Source organism: Carcharodon carcharias, chromosome 12, assembly GCF_017639515.1.
Source record: "Carcharodon carcharias isolate sCarCar2 chromosome 12, sCarCar2.pri, whole genome shotgun sequence".
NCBI lineage: Eukaryota > Metazoa > Chordata > Chondrichthyes > Lamniformes > Lamnidae > Carcharodon > Carcharodon carcharias.
The window spans coordinates 32146362-32159278 of record NC_054478.1 but is presented as its reverse complement, the minus strand read 5'-3'; the positions used below and the strand labels follow the sequence as shown (position 1 = coordinate 32159278).

At 39.6% G+C, this 12917-nt stretch overlaps 1 protein-coding gene across 9 annotated transcripts in view; it reads left to right on the top strand.

Annotated features, from left to right (window-relative positions):
- clasp1a (cytoplasmic linker associated protein 1a) overlaps positions 1-12917 on the top strand; it is a 307929-nt gene that overhangs the window by 205112 nt on the left and 89900 nt on the right. For 7 of the 9 annotated variants that reach the window (XM_041201534.1, XM_041201538.1, XM_041201540.1 and 4 more), the window contains exons 22-24: positions 4444-4506; positions 7547-7650; positions 9114-9137. In XM_041201534.1, coding sequence (XP_041057468.1) covers positions 4444-4506; positions 7547-7650; positions 9114-9137 — 191 coding nt within the window. The remainder of the gene's footprint in view (positions 1-4443; positions 4507-7546; positions 7651-9113; positions 9138-12917) is intronic. The other 2 variants (XM_041201541.1, XM_041201539.1) reach the window with 1 other exon arrangement.

Below are 12917 nucleotides of genomic sequence, written 5' to 3'. Positions count from 1 at the left end.
ACGGGAATGCAGTTAGTAAATGTGATTAGAACTCACGCACGTGGGTACACGCCAACCTAAACTGGCTGTGATGAATGGCCTGTTTCTATGTTATAACTACTCTGTGTACGTATGTGTTTTAAACTGTAGGATATCAGGTCTTAATGCTGTGAAATTGATTGACGTTTAAATATTTGTGAGCCTTTTGTTTTTAGTACTGGGTTAGCAAAGAAATTGAAATATCACTGGCATAGTACAAAATTAAATTCAATAGATATCTAATAATGTGTGCTAGCGCTAAAAAAAAAGCTTACAATGAATGTTTACAGTTTGTGATAAAGCTCAATTAATTGTTACGACTTGAACAAAGAGAATTTGTCACCCCTACCTAGTCTGGTTTACATGTACTTCCAGACCCAAATAATGTGGTTAATTCTTATTGCCCTCTGAAGTAGCCAAGCAAACAGCCCTGTGGTAAACAATCACTATCTCACAGACGAGTTACGTAGCAGTTGAACATAATTATACCAGCAGAATCATATGTGTCAGCCACAATTCCAGGATCTTCTATCATCATCGCTAGATAGCCCCTGTTGCAGCAACAGGTTAGAGTTAAGGGCATAGTGATGTACAGTTGAGTGCATATTTAGCCCTAGGAGTTCTGAGCATTGAATCTAGACCTTTTGATGCCATTGAAACGTCATGCAAGTTATTTACTGCACCTCCTCAACTGATTAATCAGTGCTTCTACACGTTGAACATTATTTTGAGGAAACTGAGGGAAACAAGGGTACAAAATAACATTCGGGTGAGGGATTTCAATGTGCTAACACTAGTGAAGTTGTTACAAAGAGCTAAATAATAAATGCCAAAAGCAGCAGGCTATAGACAGAGCAAAGTGGTCCCATAACCAAAGGATCAGAGTAAAACTCTGTGGCGCTAAAACATCCAGTTTAGAATGCTGATGAGAAGCCAGGCAACTTTTAGGAGGAGATGACTCTATAAGCATTTTCATCCTTGAGCCATGGTGGAGCCCAACCTGTAAGTGGAGGAGTACTTATCACGTAGGCATTTGGCCCTTTGTAGCAGCAGTGAGCGGAGGAGGTAAAGCTGAGGTTTGTGCATCTCTTCGGCCATAAGTATCAGGTAAATGATCATGCTTAGCTTTCTCCTGAGGCCCACACCTTAAAATGGATACCAAGGTCCAGCCAATTCTGTTCGCTCCATGTGACAATAATTGACTGGGTACTCTGAACACAGCAAAGGCTGTGGACTCTGATGATATTTTAGTGATATTGCAGAAGATCTGAACAGCAGAGTTGGCCAAGATGTTCCAATACAGCTGAAACACTGACATTTATTTGACAACATGGAAGATCCCCCAGGCATGTCTTATTCTAAAGAACCCAGGACAAATCTTTCAGCAACTGCTCCGTCAGCTGGCTCCCAATTATCATTAAAAGTTCTAGCAGGAATCACCAATAGTGCTACGAAGCAGTGTCTGCTCATCCATATCTAGTTGTTTAGTTCAAAACTACTTGGTTTCATATCTCATCACAGCTTTGATCCCGACATGGAGGCAAGAGCTTTATGCCAAAGGAAATATAAGTGTAGCTGCCATTGACATCAACACAGCAAATGACCAAATATGGTATCAAGGAGACCAAAGAAAATTGAAGATAGTGGGGGTCAAAGAGAATCACACCTGTGTTTGTAGCTAATGCAGCCTCTGGATATCATTGGAGGAGTTCCTCAAGGTAGTGTTCTTAGCCCAACCATCATCAGTTGCATCATTAATGACTCTTATAAGACCAGGCGTAGAACTGTTTTCTGACATTCCACAGTATTACATATCATTCAAAACTCCATTGAAATTGAGCCAGCCCATGCGACAACACGATCTTGATATCATCCAGACTTGAGCTAAGAGGCACCAAAGCGAAACACTGCAGATGCTGGGAATCAAATGAAAACAGAAAATACTGCAAATACTCAGCAGGTCAGACTGCATCTGTGGAGAGAAAGAATGATGAAGGGTCATCGTGGACCTGAAATGTTAACTCTTCCTCTCCACAGATGCTGCCTGACCTGCTGAGTATTTACAGCATTTTCTATTTTTGCTTGAGTAAACAGATGACAGAAAACATTGCTGTCATGCAAGTGTTATGTGGTAAGTACCTTAAACAAGAGAAATCCCAACCACTTCTCCTAGCTTTCAGTTGCATGATGATCGCAGTGCCCCCACCACCAATGTTCTAAGGTCACAGATGATATTCTGTGCTAGGCGTATCCACAGAATGGTATATAGGAAAAGGACAGCGGATGAGTATACTGGGACAAATATATCACTTCCTACACCCCCACCCCGCAAAACCTCATCACCACCTGCAAGGCTTACTTAAACTCAGGAGTTTGAAGGAATGTTTGTCTTTTACGTGGACGAGTGGCAGCCATAAGTACACTCGAAGTTTGGCAATACCCAACATAGTGCAATTCACCTGATCAGAGACCCTGCCACTGGGTTTGATATCTGCCCTCTCCATCACTGGTGGACTATGGATGTGGTATATACAGAATGCACTGCACTAAAGAATATAATGTAAGAACATAACCAATGTTATTTCAACAGCATCTCCTTCCCCGGGTCTTCTACCAAGAGGAACAAGTGCGCAATTTTGTGGGAATACCATAATCTCTTAAATTGCAAACCATTGTGACCTGGCATATAGCCATAGTCCTTCAACATTGCTGGATGAGAATTCTGAAATTCCCTATCTAATAACCATGGTGGGAGCATTATCACCATAATGACTACAACAATTTAATGGGAAGACCCAACATTACCTTTCCTGGGTAACTAAGAATGGCCTTGCTTGCACTGCCCACATTCTGAGAGCATTTTTTTCAGTTGTGCTAACAGTTAATTAATTATAGTCCGGATCTAAGAATTCATTAGAGACCAGAGCTTGTCATTTCTGTTTCCCCTCCTATCTAGTGCTCTCTTAAATTATGAGCCATCTGATTCTTTGTGCTATGCTGTTAAATTTCAAAATGACTTGTGGCCTAGCTATGTCTTGTATTTGGTATTAAGGACAATGCAATAATGTGAGAAACATTCTCCTTAGCAGCACTATGCTCCAAATTTCCAAGTAGCTTTAAATATTTTCAGTTTCAGTTGCTTTTATGCTTTTGGGCTTGGTGATTTGTTTTGGTTGGAAGGGTTGGGGGTCTGCAGCTGTTGGGTTGATTATGACATTGGCAGCACAAAACCTTATTGCTAGCAGTTAAACTTTAGAATAGACTTGGTGGATTGGTTCAAGCCAAACCCTGGTAAGTGCTTTTTTATTGTCAGAGCTTTCAGACTGTTGGTCTTGGTGAATTTGGCAAGTTTACTCAGAGTTGCTGACAGCTGGATGAGACTCATGCATGAATGAGCACCCCATTAAACTCAAATGTAAAAGTAACCATGGTGATATTGGGTGCTTTTACTTTGTGTTAAGCCTGAAAAATATTGCTTTAGATTACTGTGAAACAATGCCTTAATGGAGATTCAGAATTCTGAAACAAAATGACAATGAAAAGAGGATTAACCTGCACTTTTCAGTTGATCGTTTTTAAAAGTCACTAGCTATGTATTTTACTTTCTGGAGCTGTTTATTTGGTGAGATATACAAGTAGGCCTGCGGTTGCCAATTCTGTTTTGGTAACCTGAATTTATTCATACATGCATGTAATGCTGTTTCTTTTTGAAAATTCAGGCATTTATTCATCTTCAAATTTTGCTGCCATTTATTAAAAAAAAACTCAACTATTTATTCCAAGTACACGTTCTTTTACAAGTAGGAAAAATCCCTGGCTATAAATGGGTTAAAGCCTTTGTGACATGTATGTAACTTCAATTATTACTTCATCTGTATGTGGCATTAATTTTTTTTCCGGAAACTAAGTTTGAACTGTGTACGAAGGAACTAATGTCAGTCCACTTGGAACGTAAATATGCCCTTTGAAGTGCAAGCATCATCTGCACGCAGCATCGTTCTACTTCATTGAATGTGTTTGGTATTCAGCTTCATAATGCACCATGAGCTAACTTTGCACCAAACCTTTTAACTTCATTCCATTAAAGAGAATGTTGCTTTTGGCAAAGCAAAGGCATGAGAGACATTTAATATTTCTAAGATATTGTCTTAATTGAAAACAATTTATTCTCTGAGGGCATGGTTCATGCTTCATATCTGTTAAGTATACATGGCCTAAAAAGAAAGTTGCAAATTTATTTCAACTGCAAACATTTTTCTCTATTGAAAGCAGCAGTCAAGCAGCCTGTCGCACCTAGGTTGGAAATCCTTTTTTTTAATTAAAAGGCTTGAATTCTTTTATCTCACTGCTTAATAGCATTGACACCTGTGTAGCTGAAAGTGTTATGTGGAAATTTATTAACTCAGGGTGTCACTTTGCTTCCAGCTTCTCGTCGACACTCCAGGTCCACCAGCGCACTCTCCACTGCTGATTCTATTGGGCAGCCAGGTGAACAAGTGCTGTTTGCATGCTTGTTCTAATTTCCCCATTTTTTTTTCTTCCCATTTGTCATTGGGGTTTTCTAACTGCAGGCAGTTTATTTTTTCAAATGGTCATTTCACGTTGCATAAATAGGAGTAATCATAATTGTCGTTTTTACAAGATTGTAAAGAAAAAACTTGGAGCAAGGGTGTTGTGATCCTTGTAGACTTGAGATACATGGATATCTCAAGAATAAATTTATGACCATCCAGTACAGTTTTGGGTGGAGAGAAAACCAAAGAAAGTGTTTGTACTCTGTGGGAAAGATGACAATTATGGTTGCCCAATACCAACAGTACACTTCATGGAGCTTTTTTGTCATAGTGTGCACAGTCTTCATTATTTCAGTTGCACCATTAATATTTTCTGGTGAAATATGATATTTGGCATTGTACTCTGTGGTAGTCATTACTAATTTGTTTTTACTTTATGCCACAATGGACTTTATTTCTGCCCTTAAAAGGATTGATTGTTTAATTTTCAGACAGATATCAGCTTTTGAAATTGCATGATGTCAGTCAGGTCACAGAACTGCTAACACATTTATTAACTTCAAAATACTGAGAAGCAGTTGTCGTTGAAAAGCTCACTTTGTCATAATTGCCAGATGGCAGTGTGGCTTTCTTTGGTGTTTATGTGAAATTGATAGTTGTTTGATTATGAAGATAGATGTGAAAGATTTTTTCCAGTTCATTTGCATGTAGTCAGGTTGATGTCCTAAAGATTTACCAACAGCAGATTTTCTACCTTTGTACACAAGTACCAATCATTCCTGCCATGGACACATTTTTGGTTAATTTAGCAGTTAGTTTCTGGGTTTATTGGCCAACACAAGTTTCACATCCAGTTAATTGCAAATTTGTCAATGCACAGCTTTATGTGGTAAATTTTCAATTTGCTACTGGTGTAAAATTAGAAATGAAAAATGTGTGGTTTCTGTTAAATAGCAGCCAATTCACAAAACCAATTTTACATCTGGGCAGCAAGTTGAGAATCCACCTCAACATACATAGTTTCTTTAAAATAGCTAGCAACAAAATGTCCATTAATCCAGTAATTATTGGCGTATTTTAAAAACGGGGGATCATTTGGTGCACAAAAGCTATTTGGCCCATCAAATCTGGATTGTCCTGAGAGCCATGTATAATTATTCTGTTTACTTCCCTTCTGTTAACCTCCATTCTCATCCTCCCCATTTTTCAACTATACTAATTCCGCTCTTGTCTGGATCCTGGATTTTTATTATACTGAACCATGTCGTTATCAACTAGATCTTGAAGTTCAACTGCAGTGAAAATAATTTTGCATGGCTTCAATTGATTTCCCTTTTAAAGTAATAAAGAGCATCCTCTGGAATCTTTTGCAGTAAAATAAACCAGAATTAGATTAAATGGAAAGCCTATCCACTTTTGTAACAAAAGACTGGAAAAATGTTCTTCCTTGCTATAATGCTACTGATTCTAACAAGGTTACAGTTCTAACACTGATTATGTATAACTTCTTTTGTAACACACTCCTTAACGTAACCTGGCTTTTGTTAATATGAAGGTTGTTGCCCTGAATTTGCAGGTGATCTATTGGGACACTACCCTCATTGGCTAATAATTGCTGCTTTTCTGCTTACTCTTCTATCCCTCCCCACACCTTCCAAGCTTTGAGTGCCCCTAATTTGCACATGCTGGTGCATGTTATCATGTATATGAGATGGATTTGACCCTGGATATTCCAATAGAGTGGTGATGAGCAGAAGCCACTCTCTTCCAAGAGCTCGCATATTTGAATGGCTTCTGCTATCAGTATTTCTGAAGAAATACTTGTTCAGCAGTATTACTATTGGAATCCACGCAACTTTTATTTTCATGTATTCCATTAAATGTGCAGACTGGTAATGCAGGCACTGCAGAAGAGTGTGAGTGCAGATAACAGATTATTGTAGTGCTAGTGATGCTATTCATGGTCATGGCTACTGGACTTGAAACTTACACTGCAGTCCACTTCCCTGGCCATCTCCCTGCATGGAAGGATTGGACCTTCCGTAATAAAAGATATCTTCAAAATATATCAGTTGAATGCAGACCAAAATGCAGCTCAAATTTAATAATAATCAGCCTACTTTTCCTGAAGCTCAAACAATCTTATTAACTTGTAAAGATGTATTTGAGTATTTCAACCTCTTTAAGCAAAATCATTGAAAAAATTGAGAAAGGTCCAGATGTCCCAAGTGGGACATATTATGCACAGATGCATAATAAAGAGGCAACTTAAGTTGAAAATGCAGCAGAAATTTACGTCTATATAAAATTGAAAGTTGTTGCCCAGTTCCCAATCATTGGAAACATTAATCAAGGCATATTACTTAAAGGGATAACTTCGTATCAACTGACATGTTCAGTCTCTCAAATTGAGTTTCAGTATTAAGCAAACCTGTTATGAGGATGTAGTTAAATATGCAGTTAGCAACAATCAAAATAAACTTAATTTTATACTGGTGCTTTCATTACCATTTTCTAATTCACCATAGAACACTGAACTGTACCCAAGTCTTTGTGCTAAATTTATTTTTAACCAGCTCACCCAGATACAGTGGTGAGCCCAGCAATTGACTCCTTTTTTGCATACTCAGATTGTAATTAAAAACCTCAATATTGTAGTGCATTGCCAAAGTGGAAACAATTATTTGCACCAAGTATATTCAAACCAAAAATTTGTTTCCTTCTATTTGAAAATGATTCCAATATGTTATTAGAAATAAAATTTAACTTTTTGTAAGATTGTTGGCTAGACTTTCATTACTCTTTGAATTGCATCATTGTTGAAGTTTGTCTGGGTGGGAGTGAGGTAGAGAAATAACTTCTGATTTTAAGGTAGCATATGTTGCAGCTTTAAATAGCGTAGTCAAAGCTGTTTGTCGCAATAACTGCTCTCGTCGGCCTAAGTTGGTGTAACTTGAGAAACAAAACCTCTTTTAACAACTCTTAGTTTAACTTTATATTTTAATTTTTATTAGATCGATATGGGCTTGGACAAGCTGGTCGGTTGCCTCCCACGGTAAATGCCATGAGGGTTCTCAATACAAGCACGGAGGTGGAGGCTGCCGTTGCAGATGCCTTGGTAATAAATGATTGAGTCGTTAACTGCAAAACTGAAATGGAAGTCCAGTCTTACAAACTATATCGTTTTGAATGCAATTATTGATTACATTTTTTCAAAAAGCCCTAATTTAGTGGCTTGACAGTCTAATATTTTTATATCAGATTATCATTACATATAATTGTGGTTCTTGACAGTTTTATATTGCTGATGGTGGAATTTAATGTATTTGGGAAGTTTTGCTTTTGGTACAGTGTTGATGTTCTGCTTCCCCATCACACAGCCCTACATCCCCCCACCGCCCACAACCAGTCTTTCCTTAGATTGTTAACCACATGCAGCATTATAAATGCATATATAATGGCCACCATCCAGTAGCATGCCCAGGTTTGCCCTCATTCATGTGAGTCTTATCAACACTGGTTGACTGTTCAACTGTGGAGTACATCATCACTAATTGAGTGTAAATAATTTACTTTAACTTTTCTCTAAAAATAGCATTTCTGTAAATTGCACATTCTTGTACATTCTTTTTGCAACTCCAATGTTGAGCGTCTTTCAAACTGTTGTGTTAATGCTTTCCTGTTCTTAGAGTCAGCAATTGCTTTCCCTGTGGAATTGCCTTGCTGCGGAATGGTCTAGATTCTTGTTCTCTTTTTCTTGTTCCTGCACTCTCCTTGCTCTCTTCCCTCTCTCCTGGCTCTCTTCCCTTTCTCTCTCCTTGCTCTCTTCCCTTTCTCTCTCCTTGCTCTCTTCCCTCTCTCTCTCCTTGCTCTCTTCCCTCTCTCTCTCCTTGCTCTCTTCCCTCTCTCTCTCCTTGCTCTCTTCCCTCTCTCTCCTCTTGATCTCATCTTGCTCTCTTATCCTGTGTGGTGCCCTTGCTCTTGCCTTCTCTTCCTCGCTCTGTGTCCTCACATCCTAGAACTTGAGGCCATGAGGGGGAATCTAGGGACATTATAAAGTGTTGGGACCCCCTCTCTTTCCCCCCTCTGCCCCCCCCTCCCCTCCACCCACTATTTAAACAAAATAAAACTCAAGTTTTTTTTATTGGGGGATGGCGTTAACTTCTGATGTTGAATGGCACCAGATAGTGATAGAATGAGGCCATTGCTATGGAATGAATTCTGATTCTCCAGGTCCCATAATTTATATACATTCTTGGAGTATGGTTATTTTGTCAGAGAAGAAGCAAAGACAATTATTCTATCATTGACCTGTACAAAGGCACGATGACCATTGACCACCCTTTACCATATTCATGCCAATTTTTGGTATGGGTGCTGGGGAAAATACCAGAATCTTGCTACCAATCATTTAAGGGTTTCTGAAAGTAAGCATCTCAAGATCATCTTTGAAATGCTTTACCTGTTTTGTGTTTAATTTGCTTTAATGAATTCATCGTTCTGCTGTGAAAATATTCAATTGTTCTCCATTTGACATGATTCTTTGTACTTTTTCCCCTCAAATTGTTTTGCTGCAATCAGCTATTAGGAGACTCCAGGACTAAGGTAGTAGTGCTTTTTGATCCTGTTTTCTTCACCAATCATTCTGTTGTTTCTTTGCTGTTCTTATTCTTCTTCCAGACTGTTAGCATAAATACGTACAAATAACAGATCAGAGGTTACATGGCATATAGAGTTGTGGATGTCTTGGACTGCATTACAAAGTTGTTTAATGTCACATTACAGAACATAGAAGCCTCAAAGCTACTGAAATATTCATGGGTCATATATAGATGCTTGGTAACAATGGAATCCTGAGCTGATTAAATGCTTACAGCTGTGAACAAACAAACTGAAACTATGGATTGATTACAAAGGTGGGGGGGGGGGGCATTGGATAATCCAGTGGATCAGCACAGTTTTTTCACCTTTGGGACCTGTGTTTAAGTTCAACCCAGACTGTGGTAATGTTGGCAATTAAGAGTCCAATTGGAAGTTAGTTTGGTTAATCTTGGCCCAGGCCTTGGTCAAGCAAAGACAGAAAATACTGAAAACACACAGTAGCTTAGTTAGAACAGCTAAGTGAATATTTCTGGTGTGTATTCATCTTTAAAAGCTGTTTTGAAGAAGAATGTACACACAAATCATTGCTTCGCCTGAGTCCCTCCAAAGGTGCTGTTCTATGCTGTTTATTCCCAGAATTTTTTTGTTCTTTTATTCAGATTTCCAATTTTTGCTGGTCTTCAGTGGATCTGGACCCAAAGCAGAAAGTTGTTCCTTCAGCACAAATATTCATAACCCTAATGAGAACCAAAGAAGTACTAATACAAGGATGAGATACTCCACACTTTATGTTTCATCTCTAAAGATCTGTTGTTTTATGTATTATAGCATGCTCTTGATATTTGTTTTTTAATCAGGTATGGCAATAACTAAGTGGGTGATTAATTTTATAGACAAAACAGCATGTTAATTGTAACCTAGCTCACCTGATTGGAAACTGGCAGGATGGAATTGGTGCCTGTTTTATATCCTGCCTGATTTTGAAGTCAATGGACAATAAAATCAGATGGGGTGTAAAATAGTCAGTGAATCCATTCCAGACAGTTGCTTGTTGGGTGGGCTAGGTTAAAGTGGCCTCTGATGGGTTCTGGCAGGAGAGCATTCATTTCTTTAAAACGCTGTCCCCAAAACAAGTACCGTGCATTCATACAGGTCAATTTAAGACCCACTATATAATGTAGTACAAAGAATACAAAGGGATTTGGCTCAGAGTCATTGAGCTCGAGGCTGAGCTGCAGACAGTCTGAGACATCAGGAAGGGGAAAAGTTACCTGGATGCTTTATTCCAGGAGGTGGTCACACCCCTTAGGCTAGGCAGAACTTGAGTTGCCCAATGGTCAGGGACAGGAGAGGTGTGACTGGGAGTTGGGCAGGTATGGGGAATCAGCAAGTAGTGTTGCAGGAGCCTTAACCCCTGATTTTGTCCAATGAGGTGCTTGCTACCTATGTGGATGAGGAGCAGAACTATAGGCCAGGATTTTACATTCGGTGTGCGGGGACGGGCCCGAAACACCGGAACATAAAATGACACGTGATGACGTTGGGCGTGGGTCCTGACGTCATTGCGCTGTCTCGCCATGCTTCATTCGGCAGGTGTATTCCGGAGTCGGCTGTGCGCCCGCCAATAATTAAAAGGCCTGTTGAGGCCATTAAGCAACTAATTAATTTCAAATTTATGCTGCCCACCCAACCTAACGGTTGGCTGGCAGGCAAAAAGGCCAAGCAGCCTTTAGGTTTTTTAGGAAACCTCATCCACAAGCAGGATGAGGTTTCCTAATGCTTTTACAAATTGAATAAAAACTTTTTTTGAAAAATAAAAACATGTCCCAACTCATGTTACACAGTCATTAAATTTTTATCGCATTTATTTTTTTCAAAAGCGCCTCAATCTCCCTGAGGTAGCTCCGTGGCTCAGGGAGATTGAAATGCTCTTTACAGCGCTGGACCTGACTCTTCCCCCTTCCCCCCGCCAGCACAGATAGTGCTCATTGCTACCGCTTGCGTATAAAGCTGGGCGGGCCGTAATTGGCAAGCCTGTGTAAAATGGCGGCATGGAGCCGATCACGGGCGGTGGTCGGCTCTGCGACCATCCTGCCCACTTCCACTGAGCCCACCTGGCGCAGGAAAAATTCAGGCCATAAGGAGGATGAGCAGGCTGATCATGGCACCATGGTGAAGGATGCCATTCAAGTGGAGGGAAGAAAAGAGGAATGTGTAGAGATAGGAGACAGTATACTCATGGGAATAGATAATGTTCTCTTCAGCTGCGACCAGGAGCTCCGAAGGATGTGTTGCCTGCCTGGTGCCAAGGTTAAGGACACCTCCCGGTTGGAGAGGAATTTGGACTGGGACTTGGGGGGGGGGGGCCCAGTTATCCTGCCCAACGACATTGGTAGAACCAGTAATAATGTTCTGCTGAGAGAGCTTAAGGATTTAGGGGCCAAATTAAAATGCAGAACATCAAAGGTAATCATCTCTGGGTTATTACCTGAGCCACGCATCAATTAGCATAGGATCAGGTGGATTAGAGAATTAAATGCATGGTCAAAAAGTGGTGTGGGAAGAAGGGGTTTGTTTCAAGGGGCACTGGCATCAATACTTGGGGAAGAAAGCACTATTCTGTTGGGGTGGGCTTCACTTAAACCAGGCTGGGAGCAGTGTCTTGGCCAATCATAACTAGAGCTATGGACAAGCCTTTAAACTAGCAGAGGAGGGTTCAGGTGAAGAGTGATTTAGAAAGCTGAAGAGAAAGATCAAGGCATCAAAACAGTATAACGATGTGGGTAAAGATGAGCAGGAAGGGACAAAGAGTTTAACAAAAGTTGTACATCAGCGAATAAGATCATTACAGGGAATAGCAGTAAAAGAAAAATGAAATTTAAGATTCTTTACCTGAATGCACAAAGCATCTGCAATATGTTGGATGAACTCGTTGCGGAGAGGTAAACGATTTAGATCTAGTCACCATTACAGAAACATGGTTACAAGGTGATCAAAGCTGGGAAATAAATATTCCAGGGTATGCAATGTTTCAGACAGACAGACAAAATGGCAAAGGAGGATGGGTAGCCTTAATAGTAAAGGATGACATAAGTACTTAAGAGAAAAGGGATCTGATCTCAGAAGATCATGAAGTAAGATCAGTGTGGGAGGAAATTAGGAATAGCAAGAGTCAGAAAACACTGGTGGGAGTAGTCTGTAGGCCACCTAACAGTAGTTAAACTGGACAGAGCATTAAACAAGAAATTATTGGAGCTTCTAACAAAGGCAATGTAATCATTTTGGGGACTTTAGCCTTCATATAGACTGGGAGAATCAAAGTGGCAAGGGTCTAGAAGATGAGATTGTAAAATTTTTGTGACAGTTTCTTGGAGCAATACATTACATTTTGGAACCAACTAGGGATAAAGCTATCTTAGATCTAGCATTGTGTGATGAAGCAGGGTTAATAAATAAAAGTAAAAGATCCACTGGGAAATAGTAATCATAATACCAGTGAATTCCATGTTTGAAAGTGACATACTCCAATCACAAACAAGAATCTTAAAAATTACATAGGTATGAGGGGAGAACTGGTTAAGGTTAATTAGGTAAATAGTCTAAAAAGTATGATGGTGAATGAACAATGGGAGACAAAGGATCCAAACTGTTCTACAAAAATGCATTCCAGTGAAAAGCAAAAAGTTATCAAAAACGACCCAACTGTGACTCACTCGGGAAGTTAAAAATAGTATTAGATTGAAAGATGGAATTGTATGATCTTGCAGAAAATTGTAGCAAGTC